Source organism: Nerophis ophidion, linkage group LG08 (genome assembly GCF_033978795.1).
Source record: "Nerophis ophidion isolate RoL-2023_Sa linkage group LG08, RoL_Noph_v1.0, whole genome shotgun sequence".
In the NCBI taxonomy this organism is placed as follows: Eukaryota; Metazoa; Chordata; class Actinopteri; order Syngnathiformes; family Syngnathidae; genus Nerophis; species Nerophis ophidion.
This window is the reverse complement of record NC_084618.1, coordinates 66,162,827-66,182,631: the sequence shown is the minus strand read 5'-3', so window position 1 is coordinate 66,182,631 and position 19,805 is coordinate 66,162,827. Positions and strand designations below refer to the sequence as shown.

At 41.2% G+C, this 19,805-nt stretch overlaps 3 protein-coding genes across 7 annotated transcripts in view; 2 read left to right on the top strand and 1 right to left on the bottom strand.

The window, feature by feature from the left end:
• LOC133558234 (tectonic-3-like) overlaps positions 1-5,923 on the top strand; it is a 31,136-nt gene extending 25,213 nt beyond the window's left edge. For both annotated transcript variants that reach the window (XM_061909461.1, XM_061909460.1), the window contains one exon: positions 40-5,923. In XM_061909461.1, coding sequence (XP_061765445.1) covers positions 40-135 — 96 coding nt within the window. In that variant the 3' untranslated portion in view covers positions 136-5,923. The remainder of the gene's footprint in view (positions 1-39) is intronic.
• mto1 (mitochondrial tRNA translation optimization 1) lies at positions 311-11,231 on the bottom strand. 3 transcript variants are annotated; one of them, XM_061909458.1, is made up of 13 exons: positions 11,078-11,231; positions 9,085-9,287; positions 8,808-9,007; positions 6,472-6,589; positions 6,106-6,404; positions 5,927-6,039; positions 2,805-2,995; positions 2,588-2,718; positions 2,320-2,524; positions 2,089-2,260; positions 1,895-2,004; positions 619-776; positions 311-538 (listed from the first exon to the last, which is right to left on the bottom strand). In XM_061909458.1, the coding sequence occupies exons 1-13, from the start codon at positions 11,086-11,088 to the stop codon at positions 431-433; spliced, it is 2,019 nt and encodes a 672-aa protein (XP_061765442.1). In that variant the 5' UTR covers positions 11,089-11,231; the 3' UTR covers positions 311-430. The 3 variants fall into 3 exon arrangements, with proteins under 3 accessions (XP_061765442.1, XP_061765441.1, XP_061765443.1); XM_061909457.1 differs by having other exon boundaries at positions 2,320-2,718; XM_061909459.1 differs by having other exon boundaries at positions 2,320-2,718; positions 9,085-9,221; positions 11,078-11,227.
• A 1,718-nt stretch (positions 11,232-12,949) lies between these two features.
• The window catches only part of atxn2l (ataxin 2-like), a 21,319-nt gene continuing 14,463 nt past the window's right edge, over positions 12,950-19,805 (top strand). The window contains exons 1-5 of one of the 2 annotated variants that reach the window (XM_061909453.1): positions 12,950-13,671; positions 14,607-14,646; positions 15,201-15,257; positions 15,372-15,443; positions 15,567-15,720. In XM_061909453.1, coding sequence (XP_061765437.1) covers positions 13,550-13,671; positions 14,607-14,646; positions 15,201-15,257; positions 15,372-15,443; positions 15,567-15,720 — 445 coding nt within the window. In that variant the 5' untranslated portion in view covers positions 12,950-13,549. Of the gene's footprint in view, positions 13,672-13,914; positions 14,071-14,606; positions 14,647-15,200; positions 15,258-15,371; positions 15,444-15,566; positions 15,721-19,805 lie in introns of those variants that run through there. The other variant, XM_061909455.1, reaches the window with a different exon arrangement.

Here is a 19,805-nt window from a genome sequence, read left to right as displayed (position 1 = left end):
TAAAAATAACTAAAATCTTTTTTTCTTTGTATCTTTTAGTGTCCTCTGGTGTCACCTGTCACGCTAACCACTGAGGTGGCATTTGCTGACATGACAGTTTACCCCAAACTCTACGAGGGCTTTGGGTCAATTTAAAGGACATCTTAAGTTTAATGCTGCTCAATGTCAGGTCAGAATTCTTTAGCCGGTAAGTGGATCATAGACGATGTTGTTTTTTTTCTTCAAGTTTAAAACCTGCAGACCCAATTATACAAATTACATTTAGTGAATGTTCACTGAAAGAGAAAACGTCAAGAAAAAGTACACATGATTGTTTGTGTGGTCTTAAAATATGGTAATTTATTTGTGAACATTTTAAGTATGAGCATCTCAGGTGAATATGTGTAAATATTTTTTCATACAAAGCTTTTCTTCACTCTTTTTGGTGGGGTTAGCTCCTCTGCATTCTTTTCAGCTTCCTGTCCGAGTGTCGAACATAGTTGAAAAGGTTGACGATCGCAGCCGGAGTTATTCCTTGCAAACGTGTTGCAGCACCCAACTAGGAAACACAGTGCACTGCTTTATTAAATACTACAAAATACATTATAAGGACAAGTTGGGCACTGAGTCCGGACTCACTGTGGTGGGCCGAACTCTGTCCAAAATCTCTCTGACTTCCTGAGAGAGAGACACCGGCAGAGAGAAGTAGTCCAAGTCCTGTGGGAGAGACATGCTCTCTTCCTTTTGAATTCTCTCCATTTCCTTTTGCTGGTACATATAGTGGGGCCTGTACACAGCTGCACAGGAGACATTGCCAAAGAACATTATGATGTTCAGTTGGTTGTACAATACAGTATAATAAAAAAAAAACAAAAAAAAAAACATGTTTATTTATTTTTGTGAGGCAAAATGTACTTTACATTAATAAGTGTAATATTCAAGAAAAACTGACAAAACATCCCACTTTTCCATGATTCACTATTGTTGTTTTATTGTTTTTTCCACTAATAACTTTCTTCATGATTATGATTGGCCACACTTCCAGGAAGAGATGAACCGGGGGCCGGACTTCTCCCTTTACTATTAGTCTTATTTTGTATATCAGGGAGAACCAGCGTCCTCTACAGTAGACATTGGATTTTGGCTGTATTGTCAGAGTTATACGAGCACTTTTGCTGTTTTTAAGGATATTCTGAAAAAAAGTAAGTCAAAGATCATGTCTAAGACAGCACTCTACTGTTATTAAGAATCTGCTGCAAAAATGTGAGTATTTTATAAGTGTTTTTTTTAACTGGACTCGTGGTCGAGTAGGCCAATTTATAAAAAAGACAAAATGGAATTTTAAGGAACACCACTAGCATAACTGAATAAGTTGGACAAATGACTACTGACTGCAACTGAAGTAAACTACAGCAACACCTTAGTTATATAAATCAAATTACAAAAAAAAGTGTAACTGTTAAAAAAGAGAGGACTTTAAAGGGGTGCCTTGAGGAATGCCTCAGTCATGTAAATAAGAAGTTTGGACCCCAGTGTTCTGTTTGCTAGCAAAGATCTGCCATTGTGTTTACAGGGGTCCAAGTTCCTCTATACAACAATAGCGCTCGAGTGTTTTTAGGAATTTCTGCAAAAATGTTTGTCTCACAAGTTTTGTGCTAGACTTGGGGCCCAGTATGGTGACATTCCTGGGCCACCAGTAGAAGAGCCCTGGGCTATGGTGTCACCTGCTACTTTGGCTAAATGTGTTTTCATGTGGACATTTGGATATTTACTTTCTAAATGAGGCTGTTATTGTGTCAGTTGTTCTCTATTGTGGTGTTACGCTTTGGTGGTCCATAGTAATTATAAGGCAGCATCAGCGGGATGTTGTTATTGTCGAGCATTGCATAGCCAGTGGATTATTTGGGCTTGTCACCTTCTATCTTCAGCCTTTGTGCAAATTCCCTGTACGCTGAAAGGCATTCTGGGAAGGCGGCTGCTAACGTTTCAAAGGACACGTCGTTGTACTGTAACAGCTCTGAGCCACTGAAAGAGAAACCCTATACCTGAGGACATAAAACTTGACCACGAACACACTTTTATGTAATTCTAAGAAGTTGTAAAACTTGCGTCAGAATGCCAGCCTTCGTCTCACTGATGTGCACATGTGGAAGCTTGTCTCTCCAGTTGATGATGGACATGGAGACATCCTGGAGAGCTGCTAGAGCTTCCTGAAGGCTGTCCCGCACTCGCACAGTCCCCTTGTACCGCATGGATGACACACATCCCACCTCCTCAAAACCTAAAAATGTAGAGATATATGCAATAATCACTTTCAAAGAGTTCTGCAAACATGTTTACCTTTCAGTGTTAGGCGCAAGTCTGCGTTGTCCGGCCTTAGAGACGTGCGAAACTCAGCCCGACTTGTGAACATCCTGTATGGTTCCGTGACACCTCGCGTTATCAGGTCGTCGATAAGAACGCCAATGTAGCTATTAGTCCGAGACAGCGCCATTGTCGGCATGGAGAGAGCCGCACGGGCAGCGTTGACCCCCGCCCACAAGCCCTGCATAAAACAGTGAGCAAGGTCTTGGCACCTATGCATAAAAAAAACGTTGAATGTACCTACCTGTGCTGCAGCCTCCTCGTACCCTGTGGTCCCGTTAATCTGCCCGGCGAGAAAGAGACCCTGAGTGCTTTTCACCTGCAGTGCAGGGCTCAGCTGAGTCGGGCACACAAAGTCATACTGCACACCATAACCTGCATGGGTCCAATGTAACAAAATTCCATCTCAAACAACACATTATTGAGTTGGTAATAGAAAGCCCCTTTATCAAGTCATGTACCAGGTGTCTGGATTTCGGCTCTGCGCAAGGCCGGGATCTCTCTGATGAGGCGGAGTTGAATGTCAGGGGGCATAGTCATAGACAGACCCTGAGGGTATATGAGGTCAGAGGTCATGCCTTCAGGCTCCAGCCACACCTGATGCTTGCGGCCCGGAAAGCGAAGTACTTTGGACTCAATTGAGGGACAGTACCTAAAGAGACAAATAGACAAGGAGGTTTTATTACGGTACCTCAATTTACAAATCCTTCATTAGTTCGAGCCTGAAATGCTTTTGTGTGCGAACCATGTCTCTGTGTACGTACACTTCATTCATTTTGTGTCCAGCCTGCAGGCTAAAAGCAGGGCGCAGCATTTTCAAGGAGGCGGACCCTCCACTTCACTTGCTGTGCACTATAATACTAGTCACTTCTCAGCGCTTCAGCGTGTGTGCCATTTCTGAGTTTTTTCACCTTTGACAGGTTTTGTCCATTTTGCTAGTTGAATATGAGTGCCAAAAAGGATACAGGCGAGCATGTAAAGGAGAAGTGAATCACAATGGAGTTGGAAAAAATACTATTTGCGAGGAGTGCAAGTAAGAAAGACTCTACAGCAAGTTTAGTTGTGATGAGCTAGGACATTTGTGAAAAATATGCCAAAGCAAACATATCCCTGTGGCGGAGAAAAACTATAGCACAGCTGAACTAGAAGTAGCTCTTCAAAGGCACACAGGCGCACACATCGCCCCTCAATCAATCAATCAATGTTTATTTATATAGCCCTAAATCAGAAGTGTCTCAAAAGGCTGCACAAGCCACAACAACATCCGCGGTACAGAGCCCACATAAGGGCAAGGAAAAACTCACCCCAGTGGGACGTCAATGTGAATGACAGAGGCTGCATATGTGGGCAACCACCATTCCTCTAGGGGAAACTGAAAGCAAAGTTCAGTCCATAGTGGATCTAACATAATAGTGAGAGTCTAGTCCATAGTGGGGCCAGCTGGACACCATCCCAAGCGGAGACAGGTCAGCAGCGCAGAGATGTCCCCAAACTATGCACAAGTGAGCGGTCCACCCCTGGTCCTGACTCTGGACAGCCAGCTTCATCCATGGCCAACGGATCAGTGTCTCCTCCTCCCCCCTACCCACAAGGGAGAGGGGGGCAGAGGAGAAAAGAAAAGAAATGGCAGATCAACCCCTCCCCCTAAAACCCTCTTGTCTCTCCCGCTGTCTGCTACTTTCTTGTTAGCTCCTCCTTTGCTAATGTTAAATCTTAATTCTATCCATCCATTTCTACCGCTTATTCCCTTTGGGGTCACGGGGGGGGGGGGGCGCTAGTGCCTATCTCAGCTACAATCGGGCAGAAGGTGGGGTACACCCTGGACAAGTCGCCACCTCATCGCAGTAAATCTTAATTTTTGCACCAATATAAGTTAAGGATTTTGTGTTATTTGACCAATTGTGAGGGCACCAAAGGGACTTCTGTGGGGTTGTGTGCGCATGTTGGCAGAGCAGCGCATACAGAGATCAGCAGCTTGTTGTTGTATTGGCTCGTTAATAAAGATAAAAGTTGATCCATCACCCCATTATTATGTTTCTTACTGTATTGCACTTACTAGTGTACTCACAATGTACAAACCTTCACTAAAGGCTATGTTCACACTGCAGGGTCGGATGTCCAATTCAGATTTGTTTTGTCAAATTTGATCTTTTTAGTGTTAGTTCACATTACAAAAATAAATAGATTTCTAATGTGATGCAATCTGACCCGCATGCAGACATGATGTCATGACTTCGCACGCAGTGCACTCTCGTGAGTCTACGTACTGGCACATTTGTGAAAAATTCAACGATTTTGTGCAATCAAACTCAAAGTTTTCTGAAGGTAATTATTGCACGTGGAACATTAAGAAGGAAAAGGACAAGTTTTTTGGCTCTGGCATTTTTCGGGAATATTTTGCTTCAATGTCTGCTTGAAAAGCCTGTCTGTGGGCGAGTGAGTGATTGAGTAGTCGAGTATGTCCAGCAGACCTGAACCCAATAGAGCACATGAGGGGCATCCTCAAGCGGAAAGAGGAGCGCAAGGTATCTAACATGGCTCTGTGTTATTTTGGTAACAGTAATTATATATTGTTTGAGGCTGTACACTGACCCCACTTATATAATATCCCAGCATCATTTCTAATGTTTCTACCTTGAGAAGTTGATATATAGTAGTAAATACAGTGGAACCTCAATTTACCAACCCCTCATTGTACAAACTTCCAATTACAAACCACAGACTGTTTTTGCCATTTTAACATTTTTCTTATTTTGCTAACTCAATATGAGTAAAGAAAGCAAAGAACAAGTGAAGTGTGGTTTGAAACATTCAGGAAGTATCCACAGCATAGTCAACACTGCCTTTCCCCCCCACACTTCTCGCTAAGCAAAGAAAATTAACATCAACATCAAGTGGATTTTATTTTGTATTCCTAATCAATGTACCGAATGGGATGTAAAAGTTAGGGAGTTTTGTGATTTCAAACTGAATGCATTACAATGCTAGGGACTGTGTGTGTGTGTGTGTGTGTGTGTGTGTGTGTGTGTGTGTGTGTGTGTGTGTGTGTGTGTGTGTGTGTGTGTGTGTGTGTGTGTGTGTGTGTGTGTGTGTGTGTGTGTGCGTGCGTGCGTGCGTGCGTGCGTGCGTGCGTGCGTGCGTGCGTGCGTGCGTGCGTGCGTGCGTGCGTGCGTGCGTGCTGGCAGGGCAGCTACAAATGAGCCTTTCACAGCTCGGCTAAATGTTGTTTTGACTCTGCTATTAAATAGTCGATCCATCACACCCTTGTTATGTTTGTTTAATATACAACACTGTATATAATGCTTTATATTGTTTTCAAAGTGTATCCACTTTTTCTAAAGTATGGAATTTTGTTGAGGCTGAAACCCATTATTCATGTTACATTGTTATGGAGAAATTTGCTTCAATATACACACTTTTCTATTAACGAACACTGTTGAAGAACTATTTTAATTCTTATGTCGAGGTTCCACTGTAATTAAAATTATATTTTATAATGATTGCCGGAATGTGCTGGATGTACAACTTTGTGTGATATTGTACATTGCCAATCAAAAATGAATATGCTATAACAACTGAGTACCTGGGGCCTTTGGTGTCTTGCTGTATGTGACAGTTGAGATGAACACTCTCCCTCACCATGTTTTCCACACCAGGACTGGTATAGGTCAAAAAGCATGGCAGCTGCTCCTCAGGCTTATGAATAATATACAACATCAGACCAAGCCATTTTAATAATTAGCAGTGCAGTATTCAAAGTACCTTGCAGTGAGTGTGTGTATTCAGGAAGCTGAAGGGACTAGGCTGACTGTCAGGGGGGTGCAGCGTAGCCTCATGGAAGTCAACAGAACTCTTCACAATTCTGGGAGGGGTCCCCGTCCTGAGTCGACCTAGCTTAAGCCCCAGCCGTTCCCGCAGCGTGTAGGACATCCCGGTGCTGGACGGGGCATCTCCAATCCGGCCTCCAGGGGAATTGGTCTGACCCATGAAGAGGGAACCGGAGAGGAACGTACCAGTGGTAAGAACCACAGAGCCAGCAGAGATTGGAAGGCTTCCACCAGCTCACATAAGGAAAGAAATAAACTTACATGTGTTCATTAAAACAACTCAATTTGATGTGTTTGCTACCCAAGCGTATTCCGGTGACTTTGTGCTGTCCGTGCTCTTCTGGGTTTGGTTCTGTCACAAGAAGCTCCTCTACAGATCCCTCCAGAATCGTCAGTCCGGGAGTGGATAGCAGCTCTGACTACAGGCGGAGAACACGATTACGGTGATCAACTACTTAATTCACTCACCGCCTGTTGTGGTTTCTAATGGAGTGTGTCTCATGCAGTCCTAAAATTGTGGGGCAGGCACAGTGCGATGCCAGGAGAGGCGCTTGTGACCTCGGACAACATGCTTTTTTTACCGTACAAGAATATAATGGAGGCGTATGTAGCACTTGGCTTCACTGTAACCACGGTGGGAGATGAGGAAAGACCGGTGTGTTGTTTCCTTTAATGTTAATAAGCTTACAAAGGCAAGTCCTAAGTAGTTCTGAGTTCAATCCCAGCCTCGGGATCTTTCTGTGTGGAGTTTGCATGTTTTCCCCGTGACTGCGTGGTTTCCCTCTGGGTAATCAGGTTTTCCTCTCACCTCCAAAGACATGCACCGGGGGATAAGTTGATTGGTAACACCAAATTGGCACTAGTGTTTAAATATGAGTGTGAATGTTGTCTATTTGTGTTGGCCCTGCGATGATGTGGCGACTTGTCCAGGGTGTTCCCTGCCTAACAAAGGTCTTAACTCATTCTCTTTCTATGCCACATCAATGTAGAATGCACTCCCAACAGGTGTAAAAGTAAGTGCATCTCTTTCCTCCTTCAAAACCGCTCTAAAACAACACCTTCATCTCCATTCACATCCCATCTCCCCGGATTGTAAATAACCCAATGTAAAAAGTCAAATGTATTTCTAATGTATATACTTGTTCTTATGCTATCTGAACTCACTATGTTCTCTGCTGGCTGCACATATCCTACTAAGTAAGACCTACACTGTTTCAATGTCCATTTCTCTGTTGATGCAAATGTTGATGACTGAAGTACTGATATCAACCAAAGCTCCTCATCCCACCCCCCGGATTGTAAATAATGTAAATAATTCAATGTATATACTATGATAATTAACTTGTGTGATGACTGTATTATGCTGATAGTATATATTTTTACCATGAATTGATTAACGTGGACCCCAACTTAAACAAGTTGAAAAACTTATTCGGGTGGTCAATTGTACGGAATATGTACTGTACTGTACAATCTACTAATAAAAGTTTCAATCAATCCAAGCCCGAATGCAGCAGAGATAGGCTCCAGCGACCCCAAAAGAGACAAGCGGTAGAAAATGGATGGATAGATGTTATGCAGAGGTATGTATAGTTATTAAAATTTTACAGACAAATTATACTATTTATAGTCACGGTGGAGAGTGGGGAGACGCAAAATATTTTCTTCTTCCTTGGGGGGTGTAACAGAATATATATTTGAGAAGCACTGCTGTAATAGCAGAAGCTGCATTTGAAGTAGTTTTTTTTTTACCTCTTTGTAAACTTAAGTGTGAGTTGTGTAACACATACTGTTTTTTGCATTAAACTCTGGGAAATGAATAATGATAATAATGGATTTGATTTATATAGCGCTTTTCCAAACACTCAAAGCGCTTTACAGACAGAACTGAGAGCCCATCAAGCATTCATTCCACATTCACACGAGGACGTGGTTAAGCTACATTTGTAGCCACAGCTGCCCTAGGGGAAGCATGGCGGCCAATATACTCCTATGGCCCCCTCCGACGACCATCAAACAATAAATCACATTCATACGCCAGTGTAAGCCGCACTGGAAGTAAGGTGGGTGAAGTGTCTTTCCCAAGGACACATCGCTTGTGACTTGGATGGCGGAAGCTGGATTCGAACCAAGAACCTTCAAGTTGCTGTGCGGCCGCTCTACCATCTACCACACTGCAATTTTGCACTTTACCGTTATTACAGCATTGGTTTGGTTGCTGCTGTGTTGTACAATTACGAGTTTTCACATTTTAGAAACCATAACGAAAACTCCCCTTTTTGCGATTTTATGGAAATAAATGCCCTATCTAAATGGTAAATGGGTTATACCTGTATAGCGCTTTTCTACCTTCAAGGTACTCAAAGCACTTTGACACTATTTCCACATTCACCAATTCACACACTGATGGCGGGAGCTGTCATACTAACCACGACCCATCAGGAACAAGAATGGAGTGCCTTGCTCAAGGACACAACGGACGTGATGAGGTTGGTAGAAGGTGGGGATCGAAACAAGAAACAGGTTGCTGGCAAGGACACTCTACCAACCGAGCACGCCGTCCCCAACAGTTTGAGCTTTTAATGTAATCATCATTTTGGATACATTAAACAAAAAAAATATATATATTTTTTTTACTTGTATAAACTGGCGGTAGCGTTGGCGGTCTAGTTGAGCCCGTGGCCCCCACACAGCAGGGCCTTTCCTCCGGTTCAAGATGGAGAAATGGATGCCAGCCCAGTCTCCTGCTCGACCACAAATCCCGTCTAAAGCATCCACTTCCTTCACAAGGTGACCCTTGCCTACTCCGCCCAAGGACGGGTTGCATGACAAGGCACCTAGAGGAAAGCGCACCATGAAAGTAAGCTAATTCTCACTCAAGCACAGTATTTATCTAGTTGGTTTAAACTCTCACCAATAGTTTGTATTTTCTGTGTGACCAGCAGCGTCTGCGCTCCCACCCTGGAGGCGGCCGCTGCCGCCTCGGTCCCTGCATGACCTCCACCCACCACAATGACGTCATAGCGCTGTCTGGCAAGCTGGCTGGCATGCCTGGAGACCAGAAGCAGGAAACTCTCCAATGATGAAAATTTATTAGTCAACATGGAGAATGCTGAACTGTGAGAAGGGGGGAAACAAGGTTCAGTGACAGTAATGGTATTTTATGGATTATTTATCATTTATCTCTCCTATACGAGACTTTAATGCGTCCACATGGTAATAGTACAGCTGGACTTAAAGGCCTACTGAAACCCACTACTACCGACCACGCAGTCTGATAGTTTACATATCAATGATTAAATCTTAACATTGCAACACATGCCAACACGGCCGGTTTAGTTTACTAAATTGTAATTTTTAATTTCCCGCCACGTTTTCAACAAGAAACGTCGCAGGAAATTTAAAATTGACGCGTGCTTGTGACGTTATTGGTTAGAGCGGACATTTTATCACAGCACCACTCACGGCTAAAAGTCGTCCGATTTAATCACATAATTACACAGTATTCTGGACATCTGTGTTGCTGAATCATTTGCAATTTGTTCAATTAATAACGGAGACTATGAAAAAGAATGCTGTTGGTGGAAAGCGGTGGATTGCAGCTGCCTTTAGCAACCAAAACACAACCGGTGTTTGCTTGTTGTGAAGCTTTATTATGGAACAGAGCGGTCAAGCGAACATGTTTCCTGACCACATGTCAACCGGCAGTTTTCGGTGACAAACATTATGGTAACAAGTCGGCTCTTACCGGAGACATTAGCAGAGCTTGCGTCCTCCTGCAGCAGCTGTCATAAAGGCAGCTGCGACTTTCTTGGCTCCTCCATGGCTTCCATCAGAGACACTGGTGGTCAACACAACCCTCCGACTTTCAGGTATGACTTTATAATCTCACTAAAACACTAGTAACACTAGTAATCAGATAAGGGATTTTCCAGAATTATCCTAATAAATGTGTCTAATAACATCTGAATCGGTCTCACTGCCCTCGCCTTTTTTTTTCTTTCTTTCTTTGTGCTTCACTCTAACTTTCCTCATCCACGAATCTTTCATCCTCTCTAAAATTAATGGGGAAATCGTCACTTTCTCGGTCCGAATCGCTCTTGCTGCTGGTGGCTGTGATTATAAACAATGTGAGGATGTGAGGAGCCCGACAACCCGTGATGTCACGCGCACATCGTCTGCTACTTCCGGTACAGGCAAGGCTTTTTTATTATCGACCAAAAGTTGCAAACTTTATCGTCGATGTTCTCTGCTAAATCCTTTCAGCAAAAATATGGCAATATCGCGAAATGATCAAGCAGGACACATAGAATGGACCTGCTATCCCCGTTTAAATAAGAAAATCTCATTTCAGTAGGCCTTTAATGTCGCGTCGTGGTTAGCGTGTCCGCCGTGAGATCGGTAGGTTAGTTCAAACCCCGGCCAAGTCATACCAAAGACTATAAAAATGGGACCCATTACCTCCCTGCTTAGCACTCAGCATCAAGGGTTGGAATTGGGGGTTAAATCACCAAAATGATTCCTTAGCGCGGCCACCGCTGCTGCTCACTGCTCCCCTCACCTCCCAGGGGGTGATGGGTCATATGCAGAGGACAAATCTCCCCACACCTAGTGTGTTTGTGACTATCAGCGGTACTTTAACTTTACAGAAACATGGCCATAATGTATTTCGTCTGAATAATCAGTGATTCGTTTTGTTGTCAGCGAATTTGCTCTAAATATTCAAAATACAAATATATGGATTCTCAGATAACCTTTAAAGGATGAATAACTCCGCTAAATTAACAACACACTGACACAATAGTTGAAAAGAAGCAAAATACCAGTTGAGCTACGGATACCTTTCATTTAACACGTGTACGATTATCACAACCCCTCCCTAAAAATATATTATTCAAACTACTTACTTAGACGACATACACAGTCAGGTTTGTAAAAAAAAAAAAAAGAGCAGGTAACCCTATCAAAATGTTACGAAACCTATTCGCTGCACACAGCTCTTCATGAGGCAGCCATGTTGCTCATAACCGTAATACCTCGACTACAAACGCGTAGACAAATTAGCTTGCGCGTTTAAAATCCGATGTTTTATTTTTTTGGTCATTGAGAAAAGTGGAAATTGGTGACGTTATCTTTGATCATTTTTAGGTGCAGGCTGTAATGTATGTATAATGTATTATTTAATGCAGTGGTTTTCAACCTTTTTTCAGTGATGTACCCCCTGTGAACATTTTTTACATTCAAGTACCCTAATCAGAGCAAAGCATTTTTGATTGAAAAAAAGAGATAAAGAAGTAAAATACAGCTCTTATGTCATCAGTTTCTGATTTATTAAATTGTATAACAGTACAAAATATTGCTCATTTGTATTGGTCTTTCTTTAAGTATTTGGAAAAAAAGATATTTAAAAAACTAAAAACTTATTGAAAAATAAACAAGTGATTCAATTATAAATAAAGATTTCTACACATAGAAGCAATCATCAACTTAAAGTGCCCTCTTTGGGGATTGTAATAGAGATCCATCTGGATTCATGAATTTAATTCTAAACATTTCTTCACAAAAAAATAAATCTTTAACATCAATATTTATGGAACATGTCCACAAAAAATCTAGCTGTCAACACTGAATATTGCATTGTTGCATTTCATTTCACAGTTTATGAACTTACATTCATATTTTTTTGAAGTATTATTCAATAAATATATTTAAAAAGGATTTTTGAATCGTTGCTATTGTTAAAATATTTTCTAAAAATCTCACGTACCCCTTGGCATACGTTCAAGTACCCCCAGGGGTACGCATACCCCCATTTGAGAACCACTGCTGTAATGTATGTATAAATTATTATTTAATGGTTTAACAAAGGTCTGGTGTACAAGCTGTATCGATCGTGTACAAGTTGCATTACATTAGTGGTTCTCAAATGGGGGTACTTGAACGTATGCCAAGGGGTACGTGAGATTTTTTTTAAATATTCTAAAAATAGCAACAATTCAAAAATCCTTTATATATTTATTGAGTAATACTTCAACAAATTATGAATGTAAGTTCATAAACTGTGAAAAAAAATACAACAATACAATAGTCAGTGTTGACAGCTAGATTTTTTTTGTGGACATGTTCCATAAATATTGATGTGAAAGATTTTTTGGGTGAAGAAATGTTTAGAATTAAGTTCATGAATCCAGATGGATCTCTACTACAATCCCCAAAGAGGGCACTTTAAGTTGATGATTACTTCTATGTGTAGAAATCTTTATAATTGAATCACTTGTTTATTTTTCAACAAGTTTTTAGGTATTTTTATACCTTTTTTACCAAATAGTTCAAGAAAGATCACTACAAATGAGCAATATTTTGCACTGTTAAACAATTTAATGAATCAGAAACTGATGACATAGTGCTGTATTTTACTTCTTTATCTCCTTTTTTCAACCAAAAATGCTTTGCTCTGATTAGGGGGTACTTGAATTAAAAAAAATGTTCACAGGAGGTACATCACTGAAAAAAGGTTGAAAACCACTGCATTACATAACAGTGAGACATCCTGCATTTCATGAATTACGCATGCAGATGCATGTGAGTGCGGAAACGATGCGTGCAAAAGAAGAACTGTGCGACGTGGGCCACATGTTCAGTGCAAACACACTTTGCTTGACTTGCTAGTGGCAGAAACTCAGGAAAGTGTACACACAATTCCAGATGCGAGCGGCGAACGTGATCCGACGTACGCGTGCGCGCGCCAGTAGGTCAAAGATGCACGCGCACGTCCACACCCCCTCCCCCCTCGCAGCGGTTTCCAGTCAGCCGCGCGCGGATTGAGTCAAGTGAACCTACCGTGAGGTGGTGTTTGACCGTCCGCTGCAGGTTTTTCCCCCCTCACGAAAACCTAAGCCGTTTAACTTTCAGTAGCAACTGACAGCAACGTAAAGACGTTTCATTTTTTTTTATCGGAAGCTTCGCCGGTGCCGGAGGTGAACGTGACGCGGTGGAAAGTTAAAAAACGCAAAGAGTGAAAGCGCCACAGGACTGGAACTGAGGGATCAAAGCTAATGCTAAGCTAACTAGCCGTTGCTAAATAACTACACGAAAACTCGTGTCATTTTACCCGTCGTTTGCTTTGTCATAACCGCTGATATCACAACGTTTACATTCAGGGGGTTATTTCGAGCGCGTATGCCACATTCGCTTGAATTAATATGGTGTTTTGCTTATAAATCGTAGGCCACAAGCGACTTAGCAAGATTAGCTGCAAGCGCCGGCATTGCTGAGGTGACACCGGCTTCTTCCGCTAACGACAGCGTTTCACTCGGGATCGTCTTAGTGTTTTTATTACTTGGGATACTTTTGGTACTGTCCGAGCTGCGTGCTTCGCCATGCTGAAACAACAGCAGCCCAACTCCGGCGGGAGAAAGGCGTCTAATGGTACCACGGGCCCCACCGGTATGTCTACTCCAGTCAGCGGTGGGAGCAGCGGCAACAGGACGCCGGCTGGGAGGTGAGTACGCTGGGCTACACACGCTAGTACAGTCCGTGGTTTGCTTCTTCAGTGTAGGCCTACCGGTTAAAGCTCCGGGTGCTTGAATGGGCGTGTCTTAGCCACATAGCCCCTCTGTGGGCCAATTGGAATCCGAGTTCTAAGGTTGACAGTTGGGTTGACCCAATCAGAGTGTTCAGAAGGACTTGACATGAATAGAGGAGGCGGGTCTGGGTTTGATGACACCATTAAGTAGCAAATCAACATACAGGTGAAAGAAAGTTTATCTGGCCTGTCAAGACCCAGCAAGGGTACGCTCGGTTAGCGGAAAACATTCTGTTTATTTTGCAAGTTCAATGTAGCTTGGTTTAAAAAGGAACGGTTTCTTGAAGACTAAAGAGACTTAATGGCCAATGCAAGGTCAGTTGAGCTACGTTTGCCGCGGCGTTACGAATGCGGTGTGTTGTTTTGGTCAGCGGCGTCTCAAGCCTCTTTGTTTTGTAGCCGTGTGTGTTCTTGGCAGCCTCATTATTATGAAGCAACTTGCCTCGTTTGTTTTGTATTGAACATAAACATCGGATTGTGTCATTCGTGTTTGGTTTTTTAATATGTATGTCGAGTGTTCTATTGTTCACCAAGAGACTAAATGGAAGGAATGTGTTAGATACTAACGTTTCTTAGCACTTTCAGAAGGTAGACGGAGCAAATCGAAACGATTTTCAGACATTGTCTTTGTGGAAATATGCCTTGGGGAGATGTCTTTCCTTTTTTCAAACGTTTAGGGAAAAATTTACATAATTCAGCTAACATTACATTTGAAGTTGTTTAGCTTTTTATGACATTACATTGAAGTTGATAAGCCATGCATTTCAAATACTCGCAAAAAGACATTAACAATGTATCATTGAAAGTGCATTCTGACGGAAATGTGTTTCATGTTCATTGTTTCCCCCCAGGAACCGACCTTCTGCCAAACCATCATTCCAGTCTTCTCCTGTGAGTATTTGGCCTTCAGATTTTTTTGTTATTATCACATATTTTTAATGTCATAACTACATGCAAATTGTGCTTTTGTGAAACCGAGATTCAGTCCAATCTGCACAAGCAACTAAAATACTAACAATTGGCAAACTAGTAAACAACATCTCACATGACCTAACATGATAGACCGATAATATAGGTGGGGTGGTATTTCTTGTAGAGGAAGACAATGTAATGCCTTATGAGTCACAAGTTGATGTACTGTTATTGTCATTGCAACTTGCTTATGTGTTGCTTTTTGGGACGGCTTGGCTGGTAGAAGTGCCGTGCCAACAACTTAAGGGTTCCGGGTTCGAGCCCAGCTTCCACTATATTAGTCATGTCCGTTGTGTCCTTGGGCAAGACACTTCACCCTTGCTGGGTCATGGTTAGGGTTTTGCATATCAACTCCATTAATGGGTGAATGTGGAAATATTGTCAAAGCGCTTTACCTTAAAGGTAGAAAAGCGCGCTATACAAGTATAATCCATTTGACATTTGTCTTTATGGATACTTTCTACCTTTTACAGGTTTTTGAAGGTGTTTATAATAATGCTAGAATGCTTCATTTCCTCACATCTGTTGTGGTGAGTTATTTCGGATAATTTATTATCCATTCCCATATCACAATAATTTGGTAATAAGATTTAATGCATCACAGTACCCAAGTAGCAAAAATTTCCTTTTTTTCTCTCTCTCAGGGTTCCACTTGCGATATACGAGTGAAAAATGGAAGTGTCTTCGAAGGCATATTCAAGACACTTAGTTCTCGGGTAAGGCGGCCGGCCACATTCTGTTTACTGCTGGTACTTTGATATAGTTAAACACACAATACTGTTACTTGCACCCTCTGTAGAATAGATTTTACATCTGAGCTGTTTTCTTAATGTCTTTAGTGTGAGTTGGCTGTGGATGCTGTGCACAAACGCGGCGAGGACGATGGTTCAGTTCCGCCACGTAGGGAAGACATCACTGACACCATGATCTTCAACCCTTCGGACCTGGTTACTATGATATGCAAAGACGTAGATCTCAACTTTGCCACCAGAGGTACACATTGTTTCATCTTTAATAATAAACAATGAGTCATTAATTTACATGACTGACTGCAGGTGCAACAATCCAGGTAACCCACAGTACAATTTTTTTCTTAGTTTTAGTCCATGGTTTCAGTACCTTTTTTGAAGAGAGGTTCTTTTCCTCAAAATTCTTTCTTTATTTTGCTTGTCAGCAAAAACTGCATTCTGCAGTAGACAAACTATCACTGGTGTACTGAAAAGCATAATACGTTTTTGTTAAGTTACTAATTATAGGGTATCCATTGGGTCTTAAAAGGCTAAAATCCAAACTTTTGAATTTAAGGCATTAGCATGTCTTAAAGGGGGTTATATTGTGATTTGATTCTAGATTTAAAACACTTCCTTGTGGTCTACATAACATGTAATGGTGGGTCTTTGTCAAAATTGTGTTTTAGATTTTGTTTTACAGATCATCTTCATGCCGCTTTCTGACCATCTCTTCACGATGCGCCATTTTGTGAGCGGTCATAAGCCTGTTTTATACTTTCGTGTCACGTAACTTATATAAGCCTTGCGTGCACCTACCAGAAATTCTAGCTCTACGGCGAAGCAGAGCCATGGCCGACCTAACAAAAATAATTTTGTTCATGAATACATCTCCTTTGCGATGGGCGCATGCACGTCTCTGCAATTGTAATTGAATGGTGATCGGGTAGACTGCCTGTGTTTTAGCTCAATGATAGTACGCCGGTTTCACACACAGGCCGTGCGGGTTCGAGTCCTGTTCATAGCAGTAGGAAGAAATAACGCAACTGATAAAGTACACAAGTGGTAGCCTAAGCTAGACTGTTTGGGATTGATAGCTGTGAACACCAATCATTGCATTCCACTGTCAAAATCGGGAGACCCTGATTGAGTAGGGCTTCAGCCCAGGTAAGCCCGTGCATTAAGGCATCGCAGAGCTGGGATTGGTCAGCTTTTGCAGGGAAGGGTCCTTGGTGACAGGAGAGCAGATGTTGTTTGAATGCACGCATTATTAGATGAAATGAAGCAACAGCAATTTAACATTGGCACGCAAACTAATATTATGTACTTAATATTCTGGCACTCTATAAAAACAATAACATAATGTCGTTTTTTAGATACTTGTTTTCTTTCGTCCAAAAGAAGTCACACAGACTATATTTTTTGTCATTTTTATTGCAAATCTTGTGCTAAAAACAGGATAATTTTGTACGCATTCTTTGTCGTGCACACACGTCTTTTTCTATCACACACATTTCCTCCTCCTCTGTCAATGTATTTTAGGCATGGTGTATATTAGGGCTGCGAATCTTTGGGTGTCCCACAATTCGATTCAATATCGATTCTTGGGGTCGCGATTCGATTATATATTGATTTTTTTTTCGATTCAACGCGGTTCTCGATTCAAAAACGATTCTGTATTCATTCAATACATAGGATTTCAGCTGGATCTACCCCAGTCTGCTGACATGCTAGCAGAGTAGTGGATTTTTTTCAAACAACTGTTATAATTGTAAAGGACAATGTTTTATCAACTGATTGCAATAATGTAAATTTGTTTTAACTATTAAACGAACCAAAAACATGACTTATTTTATCTTTGTGAAAACATTGGACACAGTGTGTCGTCAAGCTCATGAGATGCGATGCAAGTGTAAGCAACTGTGACACCATTGTACTTTTTTTATTTTTATAAATGTCTAATGATAATGTCAATGAGGGATTTTTAATCACTGCTATGCTGAAATTATAACTAATATTGATACTGTTGTTGATAATATTCTTTTTTGTTTCACTACTTTTTAAGTTTGTTCTGTGTCGTGTTTGTGTCTTCTCTCAATTGCTCTGTTTATTGCAGTTCTGAGTGTTGCTGGGTCAAGTTTGGTTTTGGAATTGGATTGCATAGTTATGGTATTGCTGCGCATTGTTTTGTTGGGTTGATAAAAAAAAAATTAAAATAAAAAAATCGATTTAAAAAAAAAAGGAGAGAATCAATTCTGAATCACACAGCGTGAGAACTGCGATTTGTATTCGAATCGATTTTTTCGCACACCCCTAGTGGATATATTTGCGAACCTGAGAGCTCTGAACATCAATAACACATTAAACTTAAAAAAAAATACCATCACCGGGATGGCGCATATTTTCGTTTAGTGCAGATAAATGTATTGCTTTTCCGGTTGACGTCACACCAAAACAAGGCATCTGCGGCTCCGTACTAGTCAACAGCCCAGCTCTGTTTTACCCGATATCCCCTTCAATATTGGCTCATTTTACAAATATTCCATCTCTAATGGCTATGCGGATGTAAAATAGCAGACAGCATCAACAAATGATCTTAGATTGCGCTACGAACATGACACTCCTACCAACGTCTCGGAGCGGATGCTGGTCCGAAGCAAAGAAGGACTAAGAGTTGTTTCAAAATAATCTCGGAAGGAAAATCATGGAAACAAAACTTTCAAATGTCTGAGTTCAGTCTAAAGGCTCCGTAGCTTGATGAAAGGAGTTTCTAAACCCCGTTAATGTCCTGGCTAATACTTTTCCAGATGAGGGTTGCTATTGTTGTGTCCAAGTTTGCCAGTTGTGTGGAATAAACAGTTTGTTAATAATTTTGGAGTGCACATATGCAGTGTGAAGGGGTTTGTTTATGCTTTATTTGTTGTCTTGTAATATACAGTATCTGCTTAATTTTTTAAAATCTCATTCATATTTTGTTTCAGGAGTCCACATTAAACCAACATTCTCTATTTTGTTAGCTACTTTCTTAAATAAATCAGTTTTGTTTTTTCCTATCAATGCACTTCAAAATGTTTTGATTTGTCAATCAAATAAACGGTATCCTCTTCATTCCAGTTTTTGCCAATGTTTGGATTGAATGGTATTTGCATTCGTGTTATTTCCCTGATGTTGAGACTGACTCAAGCGAGATACGAAGGGTCCATTCAGGCAGCACTCAAGACAACTTGTTTCCGATTTTATATTGTAGGTGTGTTAATTCAGTTTCTCAAAAGCCAAACTTAATCAGATTAAGGTTCTTTCCATTTGTTGTAGGATGCGTTACAAGTCAAACGATTTGAAAAATCAGAACAATTTAGTACATGGAAACAATCAGTATATGGTGATAGCCGTTGATATCACCAATTGTAAAACTTCGCAACTGGGAGAAAAACCAAAACAGCTCGTTTGTAGGAACTGTAAAGAATTTCAAGATTGTTTTGTAAATGTCTATGCCACGTCTCCATCGTTTGATTTCAAATATTCGAGACTTATTCAGATCCCAAATTCACAAAAACGGGTATCAATAGGTAGTTCCAGGTGATTGTATGATCGTGATTGATGATTGCGATTCACTAGAGTTTGATCACGGTGATCAGCTGTTAGAATAATTCCTTGATCAAAAATGGCAGAAATGTCTGTTATAAGATGCGCAGTAGTAAACGGTAGGAAATTAATGGTGCTCGGTATAATCTTCCACAAAACAATCTGCCTTTATTGACCCTGATCCTGTCGGTGTATTGTGAATGTGTCGGTGTTCGTGTGAATGCGCGACCATCCCTGTCCACCGTCGCGAAAGTCAGGTGTAATTAATGTTCAATCAGCATCGTGCCTATTCCCCCTCACGCAGATGGAAGTCAGCCCAGAAAAACACAATTAAGAAATATGGCTAACACTAGCATAGAAGTTGAAACACAACATTGACAAGGAGCAGTAACTTCAGTGATAGACTTTAGTCTCACTGGCTGCTTGAGTTCACGTTGTGGTGCGCCGTAATCCTGCTCTGAGTGCGGACTTGCAGGCAGGCAAGGAACGTCTTTGTGACTAAACTACCGTATTAGTCTCGACTGGGAAAATAACCAACTCTACTAATTAAATTAGCCAAAAGACATATCTAAATATGTTTAAATCTGACTTTTGCTCTCATTTAACTCCTTTGATATAGCCTGTACTAAAAACTCTGCAATAGTTTTTTAGTTTGTGGATGGGATACATATCGTTCCTGAAATAAACATGAAACATATTTTGTGTTATACATTATTTTACAGTACCTCTAATTCTAACTGCACTTCAATGTATGTTTATTTAGTTTTA